Consider the following 21,547-nt stretch of genomic DNA (forward strand, 5'->3'; position numbering starts at 1 on the left):
AGTGTATAAAATAAAATGGAAATAATCTTGACAAAAAGAACATATTTCTAATCATATTTACATAAATAAAGTTAATGTTCTCTTTCCATCTGTATGGACACACGTGCAGTGCAATAAAGAAAAAGACTGGAGTCGAGATCCAAACTAACTGCTTTGTCAGGCATGATGCTGCTAACATATGACACCATAGTTTATCATTTTAGCATGTAAATATTTGTCAATTAGTGCGAAGATTAAAAAAAAAAAAACAGCAGCTGCACGAGTTGATGTAAATGTCATTAGTTTGACGGGTATTTAGTCATTAACCCAAGTACTGGACAACATTTAACTCTGACGTGATGATTACGCTTACAGAAAAAGTTAAGCTCACGTGTTATCGACACATTTCGCTGAAAGCAGAAATGTCTGTCTCACCTGACACTACAGGAAAAGTCACATGATCCCCAAACCATTAGAATTTATCGTGTGGTAAACGTGAATACATGGGCAAAGTTTTGCACCAATCCATTGGTTAGAGTTTGACAGTTCTTGTGTAAGCTTGCTGGTGGCACAGAAGGTCAACGGATCACTGAACTCATTAGGATTTATCCTCCGTGGACCTTTAATGCCTGTTCCGAATCTGATGGTGTTGAATAGTTGTTGAGATATTTCAGTCTGACCGGTTTTCACAGAAAGCCGTTAGAATCTGAACTCCTGCGATAGAAAATGCAGTAATTCTGTTTAGTTGTAATTAACATGACTGACAATTAATACAGTATACCTTTATGGTTCATAAAATACTTTCTGCAAATACAATCTGACATGAATACAAACAGATGTCCACTGTTACAATACAGTAGATCATTTCTTATCAATAACACCAAAGATGTAATCCTTAACACTAGTAATTGATACCATACAAAATAAAATCCCATAATTGCCAAGTATATTGTCAGTTTTAGGCATCTGCTTCAAACAATTGAACAAAATAGATTACAATGCTACTTGCAAATTTATGGCACTGGTCGAGGCCAGATTAATGTTTAAAGCAGCTTAAAAATCTTTTATAACAAAATCAAATCCCCCTCAAAACATACATTTAAAAAAAGTAATGCAATTATTTTGTCTACTCATTGTTAATTCCCTGAAGGTCACATAGTGCATGCAACTAAAACATTAAATGTTCCACAATGAAATTTCAGGCATTTAACTTTCACATAATGATGGAGAGAAGTTTTACAGTATATTTCTTGAGCTGAGGTTAATTCATCTGGCATCTTAAGCGGTGACATAACCAAAGGATGTTTTTGCTCCATACAGTTCCTTTGAATGTGAAATAATAAATTAAGGTGATAGGAAATATAGCCTGCTTCATTTTTCAGCTCTAAAAGGCTGGATAATGTCCAATAATGGACAAAGTTATCCATCGTCTCAATATGTCCAAGCTGATGCGGCATGTCACACCCAGAGTCAAGTGCACAGAGCTAAAACTTAAAAAAGTGTGCCGTTGTCTAAATACTTCAACCGTAGTTAACTTTAATAAAGCAGGGCAACAGTTTAGGGTTTGAAAATTAAATGATGAAGACAAAAACTGTGGGTTGTAGAAAAAAAAACAAAAAAAAAACAGGGCAGCAGAGGTAGAGTGAGAGAGGTAGAGAGTGAGGTAGGGAGGAGAGAGCAGCACTGCAGCATCTCCACATTAAGGCCTATCTCCCCTCTCCCTTACAGCCTAAAACCAACCCATCAATACAGACACTGATTCATGCGGTACAGTGACAGGGTCATTTACTGTACAACCAGTTACCTTTTAAAGAATATCAGACCTCTGTGATGGCAATTCCCACTTCAGTGGCTTTTTGTAGAGGACAATTTGTTGAATAAAGTCAGAATTTAAAAGCCACTGGTTCTGTGGCTGCGGGACAAATTTCCACCTCGATTGCCTTAAAGTTCACAAGATAACTGCCAGCCTGTAGTAGCAAAAAAAAAAAAAAAAAAAAAAGTACTCAAAGGAAGTAGAAACTGTTTCCTCTCTGCAACACTATGTTCAAAATTACCTGCTGATCCATGCAGGCAAAAAAAAATGCTTTCCCTCAGAAAATCAAAAAAAAAAGAAAAGACAATTTCATGAAATAAAGGGCATGTGTGGTTGTTGCGCTTTTGACAGTTTCTATAGAAATAAACAAAAACAGCAATTTTGCATCGAAACAATGCAAATTACAGTCAGTTGTTATAAAACAGCAAATCAAAATCCCTTCTGTTCGTCTGTCAGAAAGACAAAGGTTTGATTTTAGTCAGGTTTAAAAGATTTGAGGATAGTGGCAGTATGCAGGTAGAAGTAAGAAAAACAAACGGCACGAAACTGACTGGATTGTCTTAACTGCAATGTAGCATCTCACTGTCTGTGTAGTGATATAGGCAGTCCTGGTACGTCCATACAGTCGTGGAAGAAGGATGCTATCTGAATAACCCAACATTGATTGACAGTGCCACCTCTGGTTTCCTGGATTTGGTTTGTCCAGCCTTCCTCTGGGATCCAGCACTGTCAGAGCCTGCAGCCTGCCCTCTAAAAAAAAATAAGCATAAGTACAAAATGTCACGAAAAGGATCTTGGGTAAAAAGTCACATTACATAAACAATGACCAGAATTAATGGAAACAGTCTGTATAGATTCACAGGTGCTTCATCGTAGCACTGCAACATGGTTTGATTTTTTTTTTTTTTTTTTTCCCCTTTTCCTCTGCAGTAACATCTGTGAAACCATAAATTTAACAACAAGTATTTTTCCCGCTGCTGCATGTGTCAAAGGAGAGAGAGCCACACCCTTTCCTGCGTTGCTCTGCCTGCTCTCTGAGCGTCTGCTGGCCCTGCTCGTCCTCTAGGGTGATGAAGTCCCTGTTGTTATCAACCAAAAGGTTCTGAAAAAAACAACATTGAGAACAGATGCAGTATTTCCTACAGAAAAACAAATTCAGACCCTTTATCAAAAACAATATAAGGTAGGTATTTACTTTATTAATCCCCGAGGGGAAATTTTTTATATAAGAAACGAGTATTGATTAATACCTTGATGCCGATCGTGTCGCCATCTTTGAGGTGAAATGGTGCTCCCAGCAAAGACTCTGCCTTTTTCTTCTTCCTCTTTTTGGAAAACTGCTGGGTCTGTAGAAGACATACAATTCACTCATAGAAGAAGCAAAGCACCTGAGAATGCAGTGATTTGGAGGACGAGGTCAAATCTCCCGTTAGCCACTTTTTGTTACATTTCATGCCGTCAACATTCCTCTCTGATGTTCTTCCCAAGCTCGCTGCTTCTTTCACCATTCCATCGACTAACTCTTGAGTGCAACTCCCAACCCCCCAAAAGCCAGATTCCTTCTCGTGAATTTATTCTTTTCTCCTAATCTTACCCAGTTGGAAATTTCTTCCCAGCTGTGTTTGTCTGGCTGGTGTTTGGCCAGCAGCAGAGAGTCGGGGGAGAGGCCGTAGTGTGCAGCCAGACAAATGCGTAGAGAGCGAGGAGAAGAATCATGGGACGCATCCCAAACCAGCTCCTCTGGAGGATAGTAACTCCTCTCCCCCGGTACTCCCATCCTAACATTCAGCAGCACTTCCTTTGGCCTTGTATACGAGAAAAAAATTAAGGTCAACAATATAAGAGTTTTAAAATGTAAGTAAAAGTACAAATTACAACAGATGGACTCAACACTAAATTATTTAGGTTCTACTTTATGATATATAGGTTATTAAAAATATCGGCACCTTACCCAAGATCTTCCTCTTTCAGTAGCTGCTGCACACAGATGTCTGTACCACTGATCAGCTTCAACTTCCTGAACAAAGGGAAACCAAACAGTCAATGTGGAGGAGCACTCAAACACTCTGCATATGAACAATCTGGTGAGCATTATTGCAGGAATAAAAGCTGTGAGAGCAAAGTGTTCAGACCTGAGTGTGGTTTGTTGTCCTCGAAGGATGCGTGCCAGCCTCCGTCCCTCCAGTTGCCACACACGCATGAACCCAATGGTTGGCACACACAAATCCTGAAAGGCGGGCAGCGTCAACACCTGAAAGAGCGAGACGAGCCAATCACAATCAAAACATCAATAGAGATTCTTATGGCCAAAATTTTGAGTCCTGTATAAAAGAAAAGAAGAGTTTCCTTGTCATGCGTTTTCATGGTAATTTCCATTTTAACCAAATTCTTCTAAAGTCATGACTTTCTAATAAAGACTGAATTCACTAGAATAAGTCTTGAAGGATTATCTACTAAAAAAAAAAGACAAGCAAACCCTTGATTTGGAGACTGGCATGCCCTAAACACCCCACCTGAGTCTTGAGGTCCTCCAGAATCACCTCGTCCGATATCTCCACCACTCCCACATTTCTTAGCTCGACTGTGTTCCCACCACAGAGAGAAGATGACTGACTCTGTGTTTCACCTGCAGTCCAAGCCTCCAGCATCGGCTCCTCAGCGGGGCCGACATCAGTGTGATTAAAACCCGTTTCCACGGTTTTAGGATCATTATACAGCCACACAAATAACCTGAGAAAACCCTGACAGAAAGAGAGACAACAGATGCTGAAGAGAGAAGCAACAAAGTGATAATATATCATGAAACTCAAACCAATGAAGTACCTTCGGAGGCAAATATCCTTCTGTGACAACTAATGTCTCTCCACTGCTGATCTTCAGCTCTGACAGAGAAGCATCCTGAGAACAAAAGGCTGTTGTTAATGTGGCCACACAGGTTTAAAGGTGATCTGATTTGGGTATATCCTTGGACAATGTCTGCAGAGTAAACAGTATGAATGAACTTTAAATGATTATAAACACTACTCCAGCTTTTAGTGTTCTGGGTTTGGTTTAGGGATGACATCGTTTACGATTGCCGGCCACTCACCTCATCCATAAGTGGCTCTCCAATCTCCTCACACCAGTCGAGCCTCCTCAAGTGCCAACAGGTGCCTGTGCACACATTTAAACGACATTAACAACTGCATATTGCACCAAAGCACTACAGGAAAAATCAGCTTAATTATAGTTTCATGAAAATGGAGATCATTTTGGAGAGCAGCAAGGTTAAATTGACAAAAAGCTGACTTGATCGTACAAACATGTTCACACATTAGGAAAACTACTGAATTTTTATTTTACCTTCAAGTCTGACAGCATCCAGCATTGCCTTTAGACACTGCAAAAAACAATCCCCAAAAAATTATCTTCTAAAAAAGTACACATACTTGGGAGCATAAGCAAATAAAAGTTTTCATTTCCTCACCTCTTTCACAGTGCAAGTCTTCTCCACAATTATGTCCATCTCCATGCCAGCAGAGGGAGCTGCACCCACAGCAAAGTGCAAGAAAAGCTGCAATGCAGAGAGCAAATCTTTAAAGTTCAATAAAGTAATTTAAACACTCATAACTCCTTGATTTGTTGTAAAATGTAGGACAGGATTAAAGGTTTCTGTAACTTTCATCGGTGCAGCTGCAAGCAGAAAAGATTTTATTGCAGACTTCAAATAAAAGACACACCTGTGATGCCTTGGGGCCGTTTCCCGGACAAAGAATAAGTGTGGTCATGAGTCGCACTCCAGCATCCCGAACACTCAGCTCCTCACACACTGTCAGGTAAACCAGGATAAAAAAATTAAAAAAAAACACAAGTGTACTTCAGAAATGAGTTCTGAGACTTCAAAGACAGATGATAAGAAGAAAAATTACAAGCAGGGGGAGTACCGTTTAAACATTTAACAAGGGAACACTGTAAAAGAAAGTGTATCTTAATATTTCGTTAAAACGTGGGGGGATTTCCAGCTCCAAGTCAGCTCCACCATCAAAACAACCCCCAGGTAACAAATGACACCGTACCTGGAGGAAGGAGTTTCCCTGTGCAGTCGATCTGCCTCAGACAGTACTGTGCACCTGGTCAATGAAATAGAAATAACACACGATTTAAGAAAGTAAAATTATAAAAGGTCAATAAAATTCTATAAAAATAAATTTTGTCACCGTCTGTGTAGAAGCCAAGATAAAAATAGCACTTGAAAAAAAAAAAATCACATGGTTGATTGTAGGCATATTTTGATTCATGCACAGATCCACTATATAGACCCAGAAACTAATTTAACAGTTTGTATTAGATTGTATTAGATTAAAGAGTGATCTCTTTAATCTAATACTCTTTAATTAGACTGTATTTATGAATAATGAATGAACACAATCCAAAACCTAAAGAACGGTGCCCTGAAGTTTGAATTGCCTGTAATTTAACTTTGTTACATTGTTTTGTTTGTTAACTTGTTAAATAAAGATGAAATAGACGCTAAATGTCATCTAATGCATTATAACACATGAACTCAAATTCACTTGTTTACTTTTAAGTGTTCATGTGCTGTTGTAGTCATAGGTTATGGAGCCGAATCACAGATACATTGGTATCGCCATATAGATATTGGCCGATTCAAAAAAATTTATTCTTGAGAAAATATTACAGAAAAAGATGCTTGGGGTAACTTACAAGTAACACAAAAGATCCATTTGTGTTTGGGATATTTTTTTAGGATTATTAAATTTCCAGTGAAACTTCCTGCTTCATTGAACTGATGTCAGTTTGGGCAATAAACTGTAAAATATCCCGCCTCCATTACATACCTTTGTCAGAAGTGTCAAAAGTTTTTAATAATCACATTTTAGGGATCATTGCGAAAACATTTGTGTTTATATAGACTCTATACACTATATATATATATATATATAAAATATATTGGCAAATATATCAATATTGGAATTTTGTTACTCCTTAACAGTGATATTTCCTGTAAAACTCCAGAATCAGTTGGGCTTTGATGAACAATACTGAGCATCTTACTTGGATGTTGCTCCTGTAGCTGCAGCTCTTCTATGGCCCTCTGTTTCACCTCACTCACAAGCTGTGAGAGACACATTAAACAAAAATGTTGTGATTTTTAGAAAGAACAATGAGATGCTTAAACCGACAGGTAATAAAATGCATGGAGAGTCAACCAGAAAGAATAAAAACAAAGAAACAAACTACTGACCATATTTCCTGTGGCGGGAACCTTGACTTTCTTATTCTCCTCCTCTGCTTCGTTTCCTTTTAGATGAGGTCGAAACTCCACCTGGAGCCAGCGGCAGTCAGACGGCGTAGTCACAGTGACCACATCTCCATTTAGGGTGAAGACGCTGAACAGTTAAGAAGATGGTTGTAAAACAAACACAAAGATAAACGTCCTTAGATGCAGCACATGGCAGAGAACTAACCTGCTGTCAAACGACTGCGGCTCCAACACCAACAGAGCGTCTCCATCTTTCAGCGACAGCTCCTTTAGAGTCCGCTGCATGTCATCAGGTGGGAACACCCTCCATCCGCTGGCCCCTCCTCCCTCTCCTGCCCCCTGCTCTCTTCTCTCACTTCCCTTATGCTCCTGGCACAGCAGACTCTCCTTCGGCTCCCCCAGTGCCTCCTTCACCTCCCCGAGAGTCGCACCACCCGCAAACCCTCGTGCCTCCTTTTTAAGCCCGGGGCCCTCATTTTCAAAATCTCCTCTTCTCTCCTCATCCTCTTCCCCATCCTCCACCTCTTGTTCCCCATCTTCGCACAAAAAGGGACGGACTACAGTCAGCAGGACAGGCTCCCATTCAGCTCCAGTTAAGACAGTTGCTCCACACACCTGAAAGGACGATAAAGAACAATGTCAATTATTTAAGCAAACGCAAACAATGTGACGGATTATGACTTTCCTCACCTCTTTGCCATTCCACACGAAGAGGTCAGTGTATGTGTAGATTCCTGCACTGTACAGGGAGACACTGTCGTCTGCAAAGAAAATTGAGCATAGTTATAAAAACAAACAAATCACTGCCCTCTTGATGTATTTTCCAAAAAGTAATTTCTAGTGTCCAACCTGTAAGAGTGTTGTAGAGGTGTAAACCTGCTGGAAGACTCTTGGCCACAGTCAGAGCCATATCTCCTTCCCAGAGTTCCTGCATCTGCACGCATATATACAAACAAACTAATTCCCATCGTTTCTTTCAGGATTTTAAAACACAGCAGCTGTTGTTGTTGTTGTTTTTTTCGAATTGCCATACCTGATAAATAGCTAATCGCAGGTCTCCCACAGTCTTCCTGCGGTCAAAGCTGAGTGTGGTGCTCGCGTTTGGTTCTTTGCTGACTGTTTGCAGGGCTCCATTTTCCAGCCAATAGCAAGGTGCCAGGTGCAGATGCAGCTCCACGGTGTTATTAGTGGCTTCAAACTTCTCACTGGAACAGAAACAATGTTAACTATCATAAACCTTTCTTCTTTTTCTAGGTGTTGTTAGGTTTTCACTTGCACTCACCAATTTACAACAAAATTCTTATGAGTCAGAATACACTAAACAGCTTTAAGTGCAACGACAAGAGTGTAATATGTAAATATGTGTATTTGTTTCTGTACCGCATCTGCTGCAGTTTGATGTTCTCCTCCTGAGCCATCCGGATGAGGTGAGAAGGAACTTTATATTGGGGATTATTCAGAGCTGGAAAAAAATTAAACAAACTGTGAATATATATAAATGATTTATGTTATTACAACATCTTTTATTTAGCTGATAGATCAAAACATTAAATGAGCTATCAATATTACGTCAAGGATTAACTGATCCTTACTTTTTTGATACTTTATTTCTTCACCTCTCCTCCATTTCTTCCTCCAGTCCAACTAGCAGACATAATCTTTCCATTACCATGGTTCTCATTACCTTCACCGGGCCTGTGCAGCTGTGTTTTTCTGTAGAACAGCATGTAGGCGCTCTCTTTGCCCTGGAACTGCTTCTCTATGTCCGACTCCCTGATGGAGGTCACGGCGGAGTCGTTAAGGTCAAACCAGTGGCTACCCTGCTGATAGACAGGAAGATGCACCGTGAGAAAACAGGCATCACAGTCATCACAGGATGTAGAGGACACTATGAAGGCTTCGAAAGGCTTTACACTAGAGGAATGTAATCTAAACTGAGGCTGTTTCTCTTGTACCTCTGATTCACATTGTGGTTTCTGGTTTGGTCCCGGCTCTTGTTCAGAAGCTCCTGGGTCTGGAGGAGTCGAAGGATCAGAGTCAGTGGTCTCCTCTGCAGGGCCGGGGGGCTCGGTCCCTGGACTTGGCGGGTTTGCCTTCAGTGCCACTCGAGTGCCATTAGACACCAACATGAAAACATCGTTGTGGGACTGTAGGAACTACATAAACATTTTTTTTTTTTTTTTTTTTTTTTTTTTTTTAAAGAACAGGGGCGGGGGTTCATATGTACAAGAAATTATAAAAACCTAAGACCACCAATCATAAACACAGACCCCCCCATGATACCTTGCCAATGGGCCCATAGTGTTTTCTGAACTTTTTGCTCCACGATGAACCAATTTTATCCATAAGTTTCTGGCCCAGCTGGTCCAACAGGACAGTCTTTGATGACTCCTGGTGGACAGCAAAGGAACATCACATTAAAACAGAAAGAAAATGTACATGAAGCAGACAAATGCTGCCAAAGGGAGGCCAAAAGTAGAATCACCCCTACTGTACCTTGGAAATGATAGCAGTGAGGACGGACAAAGGGTCGTCCTCTTGTAATGTTGGCTCACACACTTCCTTGACCTGCTCCTTAATTTTCCTCTGAGGTTTTGGTTTGCAGTCCTCCTCCTGGCAACGAGACACAGCGGTTTTTATTCTTTTATTAACGTGCACATACAAGAGTTTGCGCCATTCTGATAACATTATCTTACATTTTTGTCAATGTGAATCATGTTCTAAAAAAAAACAAGTGCAACTAATGGTTACATATTTTTAATAAAATGTGTTTTTTTTGCTCCTGTTTGTTTTGTTTGTCTCTTTTTCTCACCTGAGGGTCCCATTGGCCGAGCTCATCGATGTCCCTGATGTAAACGTGGTAGTGGCCCCCATAGCAGCCGCCCTTATGGATAATCACAGAGAACAGCTCGTATGTATAATCAGAGTCCTCTCCATCGATCTGTAAGAGGAGAAACAGAAGGATTTTCAAGTGATGGCACCCAGTCAAAAAAAGTAATTTTAAATGTGCCTAATCTACAAATAAGCAAGATTAGTTGAACTCTCTAAAGTACCTGTTCACAAAAGGGTCGCAGGTTGATGGTGAGCGGGAAGCTGTAGCGTCCCATCTCCTTGTATCGCTCAAATTTGGCAAAGTCAAAGCTGAATCTCAGCAAAGACATAGTCATGAATGGAGGCAGCTTCCTCAGCTTGGCTGACTGAATCAAAAAGTAAAGTGAAGGGAGGTAAGAAACAGCATGTATATTGTTTATGAAAATTTATGAAGCAGAGGTTCTAGCTTATTGACACTTAGACAAAATGTTTTCTTTTTAGCTTTCTGCATTAAAACCTTTTTTATGTGTAAACACAGTCAGAGCTGGCACCGACCTTGGCAGCAGTCACCAGACTGTCACATTGTGCGCAGCGGTACAGGTTATTGCCCTCAAATAACTCTTCCTCCACAAACATGTTCCATAAAGCCTCCTCCAGGCTCAATACACCACAAACACACACGGTCAGGTCCAGAAAGTCCTCCTGAAGAAGACACAAACATACATTTAACCCAAAACTGAGTCAATTAATAATCTTTGTCTTGGCATTCAATAGTGACATTTATTCCGATGGTGTCAGAAATCAAAGTCTTACTAAATCTCATTTGGCCAAAGATAAAGAGGTGTGTGTATGTTTGGACAGAATATATCAAAAGGACCCAAAAGGACTCACCTGTCTCTGGCTGACATTCCCACACTCCTTGCAGACAATGCTGTTGACAATGGTCCCGTGGTAGAGTTGGTGGATAAATGTACTGCCACTGGTGCCCACAAGAGAGCGTTCCAACGCACTGAACAAAATCCTGTTCAGCTCCTGAACATCGTGCTGATTCGTCCCCTTAAAAAAGTACGAGAAAAAGGATCCATTTAGAAACAAAGACATACTGTATACTGTGATCCAGTTCAATAGCACTTGTAGCACAGAGTACTATATTACACTTTGTATAGTGTATTGCTTTCACACAGAAGAAATCAATGTACCTTACCGATTTATACTAACAAAAGATTGTTCAAGATGGACGTCAGGCAAACCTCAATGAGAAAGTTCTCCCTTTCCTTTACTGTCCTCTGTCATTTTTTGCATCACCATTTGTTTGTTTTATTTTTTTTTCCAGTTGTTAGCAGCTTCATAATTTCCTCTGAGCTGTAAGTTCATTGTGGGACAATATCGTTGATCAACAGTACATCCAGATCTTTCACTTTATTTTTGCCTTTATACAGTATATTTTCAACCCCTGTGAAACTGGAGTGTAGTAAGTTGGGACTTGGGGGTGGGAGATATGACCCGAAAACAACGTCACAATATTTCAGGTTATTACATAATATTATTGATAATGTGACAAGATACTGAAAAACATCTAATTAACATATTCATTTCAAGAAGATACAATTAAAACCAAATTTGTGCTATAGTTTTCACAGAATTGTCACAGAATTTTTTTTTTTTAACAGTTTCCCTTCAAATATTTAGTCAAAATTAACATATTACTGTGATTTATTGCAGATCTGATCTTTTGGAATCAAATCACTTCTACACTACTGAAGTCACTCCCCGTTTATAACGAATTACAGGCATGTTTGTTCCTGTGCCTAACTTAAGCCCGTAATGTTTATGATATCATTATGATGTCATTATTTCAACATGCTGTAATATGGCCATCACGATATGAATGAATCTTAGGGCATATTAATTTCAACAATATTACCGTGAATGATACAATATGGCATGCCGTGATGGTTTTGGAGTGCTGCTTCCAGTTTAATCATATCACTGCATGTACAGATTTGACCTGGAACATGGATTGCATGCCCTGTGGCAAATTCTGTATCAGTTTCTTACTGCTCTCCTTCTTCATGTATTAATTTTGCATGTGCGCAGCTGGATGGCCTCCAAAAAAACTGCAATGCAAGTCAGGTCGCTGGCTTGACCGCTATTTAGTGAATTTGAAATCCAGTTTATTTCCAGCGTGCATATCCTGCCATTACTGGAAAGTAAATCAATCACTGAAATGAGAGGTGTAACATGAGCCTCTCTTTGTTCTTCTCACTGACAGAGATGATGCGCACAGACCTCGCTGCTGTTCCAGCCGAAGCTGTCAGTGAGGTCGGCGGTGGAGGCGCTCTGCTGGTCCACCAGAAGCAGACGGGCAAACAGCCTCTGGAGCTCCAGCGGGATCACTCGGACCTGAGGAGGAGAAAGACAAACCTCATTATGCATCACAAACAAACAAACAAACACACACACATTTGGTAGTTACATCTGCAGGCACCTTGAAACACTCACTTTTGCCTCCGGTTTCTCTTTGTCGTCCAGAGATCCCAGTTCCTCCGGACCCAAACTGAACATCTCCTCTGCAAAAACAACACACCAAACAACGAATGAGGGGGGGGGGGGGGGGGGGGGAGGGGATTAATAATAACGGTTGTGTATTACGCTAGTGGGAAAAGTCCTGTGTCCTGACCTCTGAACTCGGGGGTGAACAGCAGGGTCTGCAGCAGAGAGTTGAGATAGCAGGTCCCTCCCTGGTTCTTGATTCCGCACAGATTGCTTCTCCCTCGCGGCGGAGGCGGCTCCGCTCCCCCCTTTGCAATTCTTCCCTTGGAGGAAGGCGAGGAGAAGCCTTCCTCCTCCTCTTCCTCAAAAAGATTCCCAAACATGCTGTGTGAGGTTTTTTGTTTTGTTGTCGTTTTATTTTTCTCGGGTTATTCGGCCTCGCAGTAAATCGTGTGTGAGCGCTCCGACGTGCCCTCTTTGCTATCTCATCTTGGTCTTGCCGAGTTCTCGGTTGACAATGGCCGGACTAACTCTGAAGTAAGAGGACTTCACGGGGCTAAACATTGCGACTAGTACCCGATGTGTTCGCGTTGGACTCGCAGTTACGTTTTTTGTTTTTTTTTAACAAAGGCACCAAATGAAAACAGCTTGACAGCTCAGCGAAAATGAGAAAAAAAAAAAAAAAAAAAAAAAAAAAAAAAAAAAAAATCAAGACTCTCGGTAACGTTTGTCGGTCGATGTCACGGCAGCTGCGGAAATAGCGGCTTCTTACCGAAACTCTAACGTCTGAGTTAGCTGAGCTGTTACTCAAAAACGGCTTCGGACACAAGCTCCTTCTTCCTCTGTCTGTCTTAAAACAGAAAACAAACGGAGCGTAAATAAAAATACCGTCGCTGAACTGCAGGCAGCCATGTTTCTTCCTGGCAGAAATGAACTGGTGCATTGTGGGTCTTGTGGTATCGCACTGCCTCGGGTTACGCACTCAAAATGAAAGTAAGGGAAGGTTGTTGTTTTTTTTTTAATTTTTTTATTACCGATGCAGTTTCTGTAATTGTCTGCCACTTTATGACACAACTACAAAACATATAATTTTTTTATTGTTACATTTCCTTTACAGCAATAAGAATCGTGTACATAAAAACTACATTTCCGGAGAGTCCATTCTTTGTGGGTCCAAGGCCTCATGGGACTTGTGGTCTATTAGAACCAAACACGTGTTGAGGTTGTCAGTTTTTGTTGAGGTTGGCAATAATGTCCCTTGGGGCAATGTGTGCACTGTTGTAGCCTGTAACAATTAGCCAAAGGGACTAAATAAACAAGCAGAAGGTTATGAAATGCACAAATTATTTCTTGAATATAAACATATTCGGTATAGTTTATTTAAATTTAAATAATTTACTCAGTTTAATCAGTTATTTTTACATAATTCATGCAGGCGGAGGCATAATGTCCAATGTTGTAGGAGAACACACATTCAAATTAGTAAACAAAATGTTAAATATCATTTCGATGTTAAATGCTGATACAGGTTTAAAACATTTTTTTTACAGAGGCTTTACAGTATTCATTAATGCTAGACAATGCACACAAATAATAAAAGAAAATTTCTTAGTAGCCAATAATAATTTAATATTTCTCAGTTTAATAACTCATTTAATGGTTAAATTATATTTTTGCTAATGTTATCCCCCTACACGATAGCAATGTTTTAAAAATAGACACATTAACACACTTACGAAAAAGGACGTACACAAACACACAAATATAGTACACAAAGCCACATGCACACTTTTTTATGGTTTAGTAGGTTTTCAGCATGAACACTTTGGAGAGAGGTGCTTTAGCACTGGAGTAGATCAAATATGATTCTCCTTTAGAGCTGAAAAACTCCCAGTCGCTGCACCCAATCGTCGGGAGCCAGTGCACAGGAACAAATCCTTCATATCCTTGCCACCTAAAAACAAACAGAAAAGAGGAATCACATCAGTGGAGTATTTTCACCTGCTTAGTCCCTAGTGAATCCTCACATATCAGAAGTCCTGGTATGCTTTCCCTATTCTAGCTCATGGTAAGAAAATAAATCAACATTACAACTGTGTAGGTGTATGTCTCTGAGATGGTTTCATGACAGATACCACGAGGTAATCAGGACGGATGAATTATTTCACAGTGGGAGGGGTGTTGTTGACAAGTTGAGTACCTGTAGAGAATGCTGTTGAGAGAGTATGATTCTCCGTTAAAGGAATTAGCAACAACCAGAAAATATTCCTCCCCGAGGCTGAAGAACTCCCAATCCACTGCACTGGAGAGAAAGAGAAAGGTATGTGGTGAGGACGAGCGGGTGAAATGGAAGCAAACGCATCATTACACAGAGGACATTGTTATGGTCTTTGTGTGTACATGCATCTGGCATATTTTATCTGCTGAGTGAACATCTGTACCTGTAGGTGACAATATCCTGGAAGCGGACAAAGAGTTGTCCACTCATGTCCAGTTCGTAGATAGTGGAGTTGATGGTGTATTGACTTGGACCATTACCATCGAGTCTGTGTCCATTGGCAACAACGAGGAAGACTCTGCTGCCAATCTGAAACATTTCCCAGTCTGTGGCGCAGAAAGTCTAGATGGTCAGAGATCAAGCAATCAATCAATCAATCAAACACGCACAATTTTGTGCCAATCAGTAAGTGGAAACTTTCCTCTGAAGAGTAACCTGGCTCTGTGGGGTTGGCTAAATGCGGTGATTCTGAAGTCAAGCTTTAGCTTTAAAAAGTAATTCCAACAATGGCGATGGTTATAGAACGTAATGCAATATGAACAGTTGTAGCAAATATCAAGGAATTGAAACCAGAGCAAGAACAATGATTCAAATTCTTCTTAAAAGTCTGCAGTGCTCATTTTCCAACTTAGTGTTGCAATCTGCTCGCATTGGGGGAGGGTCTCTGTTGTTTACTGCTTGGTGAGTTTCGGCACTCAACGTACATTGTATGATGGTCAATGCCATTTGGTTAAAGGCTGCTCAAAATCGTGTGTGCCCAAAATTAACCTGTGGTCTTTGCCTATTTGGATGCAACGACTGGAAACAATCCTTAATAGAGCAACGCCAAACCTGACCTATTCACACAGTGAATTTAGGTCTGCAAAAACCAGGCTATGTGTCATCCTCTTGAGACCATAAATGTTTGTACATAATTTGATAGTAATCACCCCATAGACGAAAAGACTGAAATTACATCTGTGTTGCTAAAAAGATGTCAAAAACATGTTGCCTCACTCTTTTCTGTAAGATTTCAGGTTATTAATTTCCACCAGCCTCAAGGTGTTCATGCGAATCCTCGCACACACTCGTGGAGTTCCCCTAAATCACACATCTCCTGATGTTTTCTCACATGACTATCAATGTGTCAGCACTCTCACATCAACTGTGGCTAGATTCAAATACAATTCACTATCAGTTACATTTCAAAGCGCTGCTATCGCTCAAGCAAATCAGGCAAATTACACTCTATTTTTGGCCCTGTCTTAAATGCCTGCACACGCCTGTTCCTTACTCCCCTTCTCTACTCCATTAGCCTTTTATCTTTTATCCCCATTTGTATTCCCGTTCATTCTCTGTGTACAGACAAGGTAGTTGTTCATAATCATCTCAGAGATACAGATATAATCAGAGGAAATCAAAGCCCAGCTGGTGAGAAGATGAATGATATGGAAATCATGAAGCAAAATGCTACCTTACAGGGCTATTAAGCCTAATTTCCACCCCGGCAAAAAACACCCGCCAAATTTGTGGTGTACTGTGGTGGGAGGGATTCAAGGATTTTCTCAAGCTCGGTTTCACATTTCTCATGTATTCTCACCACTAACCTTGATTGTCTGGAACACCTGGAAGCTTCCATTGACCCAAACGTAGATGACAGAGTCAACAGAAGTGGTCACCCCGTCAAAAGCGTTTGCGACCACCAAGAAATGGTACGGCCCGACAGTAAAGAACTCCCAGTCGTAGGCCCCTGACGTCAGCAGCATCTGATACACCTCAAATGATTTGGTTAATCTGTTCCACTTGTATATCACACTGTTTATCGTGTGATTGTTGTCACCTGAAAGGAAAAGCAATAAGAAATAGAACGCAACACATTTGATATTTTACAGATTTCACGCCAGGAATTGTGGAAGCTAACAGTTAGTGACTTAATGGATTGTAGTTTTTACCTTGTCTATGATTGGCCACGGCAAGATAGGTATGTCGATTGATGTTAAATGCCTCCCAGTCTCGAGCACAGTGGGTCTGCAAAGTCTGGAACTGCACAAACCGTTTTCGTCTCTTGCTCCACTTGTAAATCACAGAAAAGTCCACCTCAGTCTCCTTGTTAAATCGCTTGCCTGGCCCTCCCTCAGAATTAGACACCACAAGATATATCTACATGAAAACAAATAAAAGGAATAAGTATGGGTTCAAAGCTTCAATTGAGAATAAAGTGTGATCTGTCCTATAATCTGTCAGACCTTCTTGCCCATTCTGAAATGTCTCCAAGCCAGAGCTCCATATGTGCTGATATTCTGGTAGACCTGGAAACCTGTGTGGGTCCACAGATACACAGCAGAGCCGGATGCTTTGGACCGGTGAGCCATAGCAGCCATCAGACCAACGCCAGGTACCTGGAACACCTGGGGATTAGAAGAAAGTGTAACAGGACAGAGAAAATCAAGATAGAGCAGTGTAACAGCAGGCATACAGTGCAGGAAATGTAAAATTAAATCTGAAGAATGAAGTACAATTAAAAGGTACCAATAAAAGTAAGTTGTCTGTGTAAAACAGTGAGTGGGTTTATATGCAGCAGTATTTAAGTTTTGTGTCTTCAGGATAGGGCTTTTAAATGAAACATTAGAAACCTGGTTATTCATATCCCTCTATACGTGATCTTAACAGTATACAGGTATCTGATCATCTGAATACAGTCATGCCTTGATATCCTATTTCAGCCGTGATGTTCTTTACCAGAAGATAATGTTCAGAAACCTGGATAAGGTGTTTACATGCAACAATATCCTGGCTTCTAAATATTTGAGATGGTGTATCCAGGTTTCTCAAAAACAGGATACGAATTTCACATGTGCAACATGTAAACACACTCACTGGTTCCCAACCTGTTTTACTTGAGACCCCTTAATATAGAGCAGTTTTAATTTGTGACCCCATGTCACAGGGTGCTGTGACATTCGAGCAGCTCAGGGGAAGAGTCATTTTGAAGACTTTATTCTTATTTTTAAGAACTAAGAAGGTGAAACTATCCACCACACCTTCCATAATAAAAATGTTAAGTGGCTGTCACTGGGTTGTTAACCTTTGTCTTTAGAAACACAAGACTCCACTGAAAAAAGATGTCTGGTGCAGTAAGAGTAATATCAGTATTACACACAACAAACAGACAGAAGTAGATAAATACCTCTACATCATGCGTCTCTGAGCTGGTGGTGAGAACCTGATGTTCCAACACGTAGTCCAGCCTTTTATGATCTGTGTTGATGGAAAGATGAGGATTTTGTCACTTTTCATTCTAACAAGAAGAGAAACTTTGCTGATGAGCGGATGTTGAGTTCTCACCCTCCAGCATGGTGATCCACACGGCACCATCACAGAGGTAAAGGCCCTTCCTGAGCGGATTAAACCAGAGCTGGCCTCGTAGCAGCTCTGAGCACGACCTCTCCAACCCCACTGACACCCGCTTTTCTCCTTCTGACAGATGTTATTGAAAACACAAAGCAATCAAAGATAAAATATTTCCTCCTTATCCTGCATCAGTTTCCTTGAGAATCGCATGTTCAAATTACCGTAGGAAGTCACGTGTCCATCCCCCTCCCTCCTTATGACAGTCAAGTCGAGGAGAAGCGGCGGTACTGACAGAGCTGCTAGCTGGGGGTCAGAAGAAGGGCAGATTTGATGGGTGGCATCCATACCTGGCACCAGAACCAGCTGTCGTAGCAGACCCTGAATGTGGGGCAGCAGATGAGAGGACCATTATCAGTTTGTTTGCTGTGACAGCATAATTGTCAAGAGCCTTATTACAATTTGAGATGAAGAAATGCATCTTACTGAAAATAAGCCTTTCCATCTCCCCCGACTGCCAATGTGGAATCTGGATCCCTGAATGTTGAGGTCTGAGGGGAAAGGCCTGGAGGGAACGCTGTTTGCCATAAAAGATATGTATAATTATTTTTAATAGCCAAACTAAGTCGTTTTTCTTCTGTAATGATCTAAATTCTCTGTAATTAAAGTAGACTCTTTTGTTCATCTTGTTCCCTGTACAGAGACAGAAGAACACGAGTCATGGATTGTACTACATGTATCCTGTAAGCACTATGTGGGTGTGGCTATTCCTCCCTTCTGTGCGCCAGAGGGAGTTTCCACTAAAAAACATCTATCACATACTGTCAGGCCACTATGATATGGCTGCAGGGTGCGTGCAGATTTGGAGCATTTTATTGTGGTGAAGGATCCACTAGGCCTCAAGGGAATTCAGAGGGAACAGGAAGAGAGGATGTCGGGAGACAGTGAACACACCCAGTGAACAGAGAACAGGGAGAAGCAAAGGGGAAAATAAGCTTACATTTCCAGGGGTGAGTTGCAGTCCACCGTGAGCCTCACATGATGAGTACCAATGTTCAAAACAAGAGTGTGCCACTGGTTATCAGCCAGCCGGGTGCCTCGAAACACCCACTGCTCTGTGACCTCGCCGTGACCTTTAAAAAGGAAGTGCAGACGTTTTCTCGAGAACTTCAGTCCAAGAAGGATCTGTGCCCGTTCCTCACTACTCCTGACTTGCTTCTTCTCCCTCTGTTGCTCTGCTCCAGTGATGGTCATTTCTTTGTTCCTTTCCAAAGTATGTCCTCCATCGTTCTCCTCTTCACTCTCCTTGACTGCTCTTTTGTCTGCAACTTTTTTTGGCTCCATCAAGGAAAAGACATATTCATTTCTCTGAGAGACAAAAAGGGAAGCATTCAGACACACTGTATCTGACACTGGTGGAAAAGTGAATCTACTCAAGTAGTGTACTTGTATGTATGTATTTTAGTTTTTATTACTTTTTCTTCACTACTTTATAGAGGCAGATATTGTACTTTTCACTTCACCACATTTATTTGAGCCATAGTAAACTGCAGTGCATTTTTCTACAGTATAATTACACTAAATCAAAACAAATTCAAATTAGCTCCACCTCAACCTGATAAAACATGAAATTGTTGCTTCCATATAAGCTTAATCACACATCTGTGTTTAAAAAAACAATATCTCCACTGCATAAAAAGTACTTTTTCCTGATTTTAATTCTGTGTTTTTACTTAAGTAAAACTTTGAATGCTTTACTTTTAATCAAAATCAATTTGATTAATTAATCAAGTTTAGCATCAAACTCATAGTCCTCAGCACTGAATGTGTCTGACGTGATGGATGCTCACCTTGAGTGTGATGCGAGTGACTCTTAACGTTAGAACAATGGAGAATTCTTTGGGGAAGAGGTCACAGTTCACAAGTAGCTGGGAGGAGGGAAAGCTCATGGAGTTGCCGGGGCTCGAGAAATGAACTCCCCTCACCCCTCCAGCCTCCTTCATGTGCACCCCGGGCACAAGTTTGGAGGTGTCCCGCTCAAGGACAAAAGACAGCATATCCAGGGGAAACAAATCTGCAAACAAAAGGCAAATAAAATAATAAAGTAACTACCTAACCTAACCTAACCTAAAGAAACCAAAATGACAGTTATTGCTGCACTAAAAAACAATGTTTCCTAACCTGAGGGCTGGGACCCCCTGATTAAGTCACAACTTAAATCTGAGGGGGTCCTGAGATGATTAATGGGAGGGCAAAGAATCAAATTGTTTACAACCCCTATTATACAAAGCTACTGGGGGAATTACAATTTGAGGCATTTGTCATACTTTTACTTTATTACAGCAGACGTACATTATTTTACAGCTTTGTTTATAGCTTTGTTTTTTGCAGATATAACTAATGAATAGGTTATAAAATATGATGCTTTGTAATATGTGAAACTACCCACCTGTAATATATCAGTAAAACTGAAAGGATTAATCGATTGACAGCAAATAAATTGGCAACTACTTTGATAATTAATGGCTCAGAAATAACTAAGTTATATCAAATGTAGTAGTATGCTGTACACCACATGAACCATTTCTCTGCATTGAGTACTTTTACTTTTTTATCCTTTTTTCTCATTATACCTGCATATTTTTACATAAATAAACGTCTCAGTGCAACACTCAATACTCAAACTTGTCATTGAGTATTTCCACAGAGTGGGATTAGTACTTTTACTTGAGTAAAGGCTCTGAAAACATTCTCGGACACTACTCATCGGTTAAAATGTAGCCATTGCTTTGTTTTAAGAGAACACAAGCCAAAAAGTTCAGGAGCCACAGCTGTAAACTGATAAATTCATTAATGTCCCGCCGCACAACCCACGTGTGTGAGAAACAGCCCTGGGAGGTGGTGGAGCTTTATGAGGTTTCCGTGGGGTTGATATTAAAAAAAATGTGGACAGTGAGAATTAGAAGAGAAATTCTCCCAAATTGACAAGACATCACATAAGCATGCACCCTGCTCATCCTGATATTCAGATGTGTATAGAACTGTTGTGGAATCCTAACCACATGCACTGTCTGTACTTGTTTGTGGATGTTCATTTAAGGTTAATACGACACGCACATCTACACACACAAGTCCTCCTACTGTACTGTAAGCAGACACAGACAGTTGGAATTATCCAAAAGAATTTTCGCTGCAGGGGTTTCCCAGGTTTTAGATGAAACCATAAACCATCCACTGTATAATCATTAACTGAACATCACATGTTTTGAACCGATCTGAGGTAATGGAGTGTAGAGCTGAGGTTAGGAGAGATGAAGTGGATAGAAAATTGTATCATACCTGTACACTGTTTCCTTGTGTCTGTGGTTGTGTCAATGATTCTTAACCCCAGGAGAAGGAGCTGCACAAATATCAGCATTGACATGGCAAAAAGTCTGCTTGCTTCAGTTGATAGCTGGTAAGAAAGTCTACATACTGAAGAGTCTTCTTCTATATTGCTCCCTGTATCTCTATCCTAAGTGACAATACACACCAGAGAGCTGTGTATTCTTCATATTGATCCCAGTGAGAATTTTCCGATCTT

The 21,547-nt window shown here is 40.6% G+C and overlaps 2 protein-coding genes across 4 annotated transcripts; both read right to left on the reverse strand.

Annotated features, from left to right (window-relative positions):
• Positions 1-746: 746 nt before the first annotated feature.
• Positions 747-13,270, reverse strand: usp40 (ubiquitin specific peptidase 40). 2 transcript variants are annotated; one of them, XM_069152555.1, is made up of 31 exons: positions 12,547-13,270; positions 12,369-12,436; positions 12,156-12,269; positions 10,758-10,922; positions 10,422-10,568; positions 10,109-10,252; positions 9,868-9,996; positions 9,552-9,668; positions 9,339-9,446; positions 9,011-9,211; positions 8,740-8,875; positions 8,436-8,517; positions 8,089-8,260; positions 7,905-7,989; positions 7,746-7,816; positions 7,261-7,670; positions 7,038-7,182; positions 6,848-6,908; positions 5,848-5,901; positions 5,512-5,600; positions 5,259-5,345; positions 5,135-5,171; positions 4,881-4,945; positions 4,616-4,690; positions 4,306-4,533; positions 3,925-4,043; positions 3,744-3,809; positions 3,387-3,597; positions 3,043-3,138; positions 2,800-2,894; positions 747-2,542 (listed from the first exon to the last, which is right to left on the reverse strand). In XM_069152555.1, exons 1-31 carry the CDS (start codon positions 12,740-12,742, stop codon positions 2,434-2,436), a joined length of 3,882 nt encoding a protein of 1,293 aa, XP_069008656.1. In that variant the 5' UTR covers positions 12,743-13,270; the 3' UTR covers positions 747-2,433. The 2 variants fall into 2 exon arrangements, with proteins under 2 accessions (XP_069008656.1, XP_069008655.1); XM_069152554.1 differs by having other exon boundaries at positions 8,740-8,878.
• Positions 13,271-14,039: 769 nt separating this feature from the next.
• LOC138199684 (thrombospondin-type laminin G domain and EAR repeat-containing protein-like) lies at positions 14,040-21,388 on the reverse strand. 2 transcript variants are annotated; one of them, XM_069151823.1, is made up of 14 exons: positions 21,304-21,388; positions 19,815-20,038; positions 19,266-19,332; positions 18,965-19,202; positions 18,451-18,541; positions 18,189-18,345; positions 17,962-18,093; positions 17,804-17,874; positions 16,863-17,024; positions 16,569-16,776; positions 16,224-16,456; positions 14,801-14,979; positions 14,560-14,661; positions 14,040-14,313 (listed from the first exon to the last, which is right to left on the reverse strand). In XM_069151823.1, exons 1-14 carry the CDS (start codon positions 21,386-21,388, stop codon positions 14,160-14,162), a joined length of 2,103 nt encoding a protein of 700 aa, XP_069007924.1. In that variant the 3' UTR covers positions 14,040-14,159. The 2 variants fall into 2 exon arrangements, with proteins under 2 accessions (XP_069007924.1, XP_069007923.1); XM_069151822.1 differs by having other exon boundaries at positions 18,965-19,332.
• Between the last annotated feature and the right edge of the window lie 159 nt (positions 21,389-21,547).

This window comes from Embiotoca jacksoni, unplaced genomic scaffold (assembly GCF_022577435.1).
Source record: "Embiotoca jacksoni isolate LCO1_2020_lvr unplaced genomic scaffold, fEmbJac1.0.p SCAF_18, whole genome shotgun sequence".
Taxonomy (NCBI): domain Eukaryota; kingdom Metazoa; phylum Chordata; class Actinopteri; family Embiotocidae; genus Embiotoca; species Embiotoca jacksoni.

Excerpts from the sequence above, each read along its gene's own strand:
- usp40 (XM_069152554.1), bottom strand. The coding sequence starts at position 12,742 with ATGTTTGGGAATCTTTTTGAGGAAGAGGAGGAGGAAGGCTTCTCCTCG. Across the intron at positions 10,253-10,421 it reads GTCTGGTGACTGCTGCCAAG|TCAGCCAAGCTGAGGAAGCT; the intron begins GTCGGTGCCAGC and ends TTTTTGATTCAG. Across the intron at positions 7,671-7,745 it reads TCGTGTGGAATGGCAAAGAG|GTGTGTGGAGCAACTGTCTT; the intron begins GTGAGGAAAGTC and ends TCGTCCTTTCAG.
- LOC138199684 (XM_069151822.1), bottom strand. The coding sequence starts at position 21,388 with ATGTCAATGCTGATATTTGTGCAGCTCCTTCTCCTGGGGTTAAGAATC. Across the intron at positions 18,542-18,964 it reads TGCAACTCACCCCTGGAAAT|CGTTCCCTCCAGGCCTTTCC; the intron begins GTAAGCTTATTT and ends TATGGCAAACAG. Across the intron at positions 18,346-18,450 it reads GATGGAAAGGCTTATTTTCA|GGTCTGCTACGACAGCTGGT; the intron begins GTAAGATGCATT and ends CCCCACATTCAG.